At 58.8% G+C, this 2,821-nt stretch overlaps 1 protein-coding gene across 1 annotated transcript; it reads left to right on the top strand.

The window, feature by feature from the left end:
• Nucleotides 1-492: 492 nt before the first annotated feature.
• Nucleotides 493-2,321, top strand: Ascl1 (achaete-scute family bHLH transcription factor 1). Its single transcript, XM_008832603.3, has 2 exons — nucleotides 493-1,856; nucleotides 2,226-2,321. Exon 1 carries the CDS (start codon nucleotides 1,115-1,117, stop codon nucleotides 1,814-1,816), a length of 702 nt encoding a protein of 233 aa, XP_008830825.1. The 5' UTR covers nucleotides 493-1,114; the 3' UTR covers nucleotides 1,817-1,856; nucleotides 2,226-2,321.
• Nucleotides 2,322-2,821: the final 500 nt, after the last annotated feature.

The following is a 2,821-nucleotide window of genomic DNA, read 5'->3' as shown; positions in this document are numbered from 1 at the left end:
AAGAACCCCTGACAACGACAGCGGAAAGAAGAAAAGGGGAAAACAGCCCCCACCTCCATGGGGTCCCACTTTTTCTGTCTAAATCCTTTTTTGCGTTTTCTCCCAAGTTCTCATGAGACTCCAAGAACAATTTACCCCCAAACTTTCGACGCATGCACCCCAATTTCCAGAGTCATTTACCCTTCCTGCGAAGCAACCACCCCCACCCCCTCTTTCCAGAGCCACCCCCCGGTGCCGGGAGCCACCGCCCCGAGCGCGCCGCCTGTTTATTCAGCCGGGAGTCCGGCACGCGCCGGGCGCACGCACTGCAACAACAAACCCGGCTGAATGGAGTTTGCAAGGAGCGGGCGCAGGGATCGGGAGGGGGGAGGGGAGGACAGAGGGGGAGTTGAGGGGGGAGGGTGAAAGGAGGAGGAGAGGAGGGGGAGCGGGAGCTGCAGCCGCCCGCTGCTGCAGCGGGGAGTGGGGGGCGAGGCGGGGCCAGGGCTGCGCGTGGGGCTGGGTGTCCCATTGAAAAGGCGGCCGCACTCCGGCCGCCCAGCACTCTCTCACTTCTGGCCAGGGAACGTGCAAGGCGCACCGGCAGGGAGCCGGTCAGGGAGGGCGACTGGGAAAAAAAGAGGAATAAGAAAGACAGGGGGTTAACCAAACCATCCATAAAACAGGCTCAGCCGAGGCTGAAGGAGTGGAGACCCCGCGCAGGACAGCGCAGGACCCGGAGTCTCGGTACCCAGCAGAGCGCGCTCAGCACTGACTTTGGCGGCTGCTTTTCCTTTCCATTTTTTTTTTTTTTAAATACCAAGAAGGCTCTAGCGGCGGCCTCACACGCGAGCGCCACGCGAGGCTCCCAAGCCGACCGCGGCGGGAGGAGGGGAGGAGGAGGAGGAGACGCAGAGGGCAGAGGAAAAGCGTTTGCACCTTCCTTCGCTCCCACTCTAAGAACTCTGCGTGCTTTTGCAATTTTCTTTTCTTCCACTTTCCTCCGGGGCTCCTTCCTCCTTTCCACCTTTCTCTTCCCCTTCTAATCTTACACCCAAGTCCCTGTGCCCCTCGCGCGCAGCGCACCTTGCGGTTCCCCTCTTGCTCCCTTTTGACTCCTGGGCCGCCTGTGCGCATGGAGAGCTCTGCCAAGATGGAGAGCAGCGGCCCGCAGCCACAGCCGCAGCCCCCGCAACCCTTCCTGCCGCCTGCAGCCTGCTTTTTCGTCTCGGCTGCGGCGGCTGCGGCAGCGCAGAGCGCGCAGCAGCAGCAGCAGCAGCAGCAGCAGCAGCAGCAGCAGCAGCAGCAGCAGGCGCCGCAGCTGAGCCCGCCGGCCGATGGCCAGCCTTCAGGGGGCGGTCACAAGTCAGTGCCCAAGCTAGTCAAGCGGCAGCGCTCCTCTTCTCCTGAACTGATGCGCTGCAAACGCCGGCTCAACTTCAGCGGTTTCGGCTACAGCCTGCCGCAGCAGCAGCCGGCCGCCGTGGCGCGTCGAAACGAGCGCGAGCGCAACCGCGTCAAGTTGGTCAACCTGGGCTTCGCCACCCTCCGGGAGCACGTCCCCAATGGCGCAGCCAACAAGAAGATGAGCAAGGTGGAGACGCTGCGCTCGGCGGTCGAGTACATCCGCGCACTGCAGCAGCTGCTGGACGAACACGACGCGGTGAGCGCCGCCTTCCAGGCCGGTGTCCTGTCGCCGACCATCTCTCCCAACTACTCCAACGACATGAACTCCATGGCTGGTTCCCCCGTCTCGTCTTACTCCTCCGACGAGGGCTCCTATGATCCTCTCAGTCCGGAGGAGCAGGAGCTGCTGGACTTCACCAACTGGTTCTGACCGCCTGTCAGGCCCAGGTGGGAATGGACTTTGGAAGCAGGTAGGTTTCGTTTGGGGGTGGGTAGGGGCTTTCTTGTCTCAGTCCCTTTTTCTCCTCTTGAGCATCTGTGGGAGGTAGTGGCTGTCTCCACGAGCAAGAAGGGGCTCTTTTTATTATTGCCGTTAAAGTTTGTGTATTTAAAATCCCAATTTGTCAGTTTCAGCACTGGCCTCTGGAAAGTGGCTTTGCCCAACTTTCCAAGGAGTCGGGGGTAGAGGTGAGGCTCTGGAACCTAGGGAACCTAGCCCTGGGACTTTTTCAAAGAGATGTTCTACCTGACGGAACCCCCTGCCCCCTGCAGCCTCCAACATCCTCTATCACTGCCCTCAAAGTTCACACTAACCTTTCCTGTCCTTTTGTTTGTTATAGGGTGACCGCACAGCCTGCATCTTTACTGTTTCTCATCAACGATGTTGGGAGGGAGGGGAAAAAAAACAAGAAAAAAAAAGAGAAGAATAAGAAGAAGAGGAGGAGGAGGAGGAGGAGGAGGAGGAGGAGAACAAAAACCAGACAGCCAGCCTCAAGGGGGTGGGGGATGACTGCCTGCAATGCAATGCTCTCACAAACAGGGGTGGGGCCCAGGACAGTGTCTTTGCTCCAGTCCTTCTTGGAGATAAGAGCCACTGGTACCTAAATCGTTGCGCAAGACTCAGTGGGTGTGCAAAAGCAGCAGGCTCCTTTCTGAAGCCAAGGAGCCATACACCCTACAGTAACTCCCTGTGGCCCAACCACTAACAGGCAAGGCTGAAAGCACTGGCCAGTGCCTTCACGGTCCTGTCCTCTGTCAAAGTGCAGTTCTCAGCCCTCTGGAACTGGATTGATTTTATTCCTCAGTGACACACATCCCAATAAGCTGTGGACATTTCTCTGCAGTGTAGCTACCCTGTACTCAGTTCTTGGGGACCTTGCCCCTCTCCCAACCCCTACCCCCCTCATTCCCTCCTACTGTCTTTGCTACTGTTTTC

Source organism: Nannospalax galili, unplaced genomic scaffold (genome assembly GCF_000622305.1).
Source record: "Nannospalax galili isolate Female #2095 unplaced genomic scaffold, S.galili_v1.0 scaffold415, whole genome shotgun sequence".
NCBI classification, from domain to species: Eukaryota; Metazoa; Chordata; class Mammalia; order Rodentia; family Spalacidae; genus Nannospalax; species Nannospalax galili.
The sequence above is the reverse complement of the archived record's forward strand: the minus strand, read 5'-3'. Positions and strand labels throughout refer to the sequence as shown.

What these genes read in the sequence shown, in the direction of transcription:
- Ascl1 (XM_008832603.3), top strand. Translation starts at nt 1,115, where the DNA reads ATGGAGAGCTCTGCCAAGATGGAGAGCAGCGGCCCGCAGCCACAGCCG.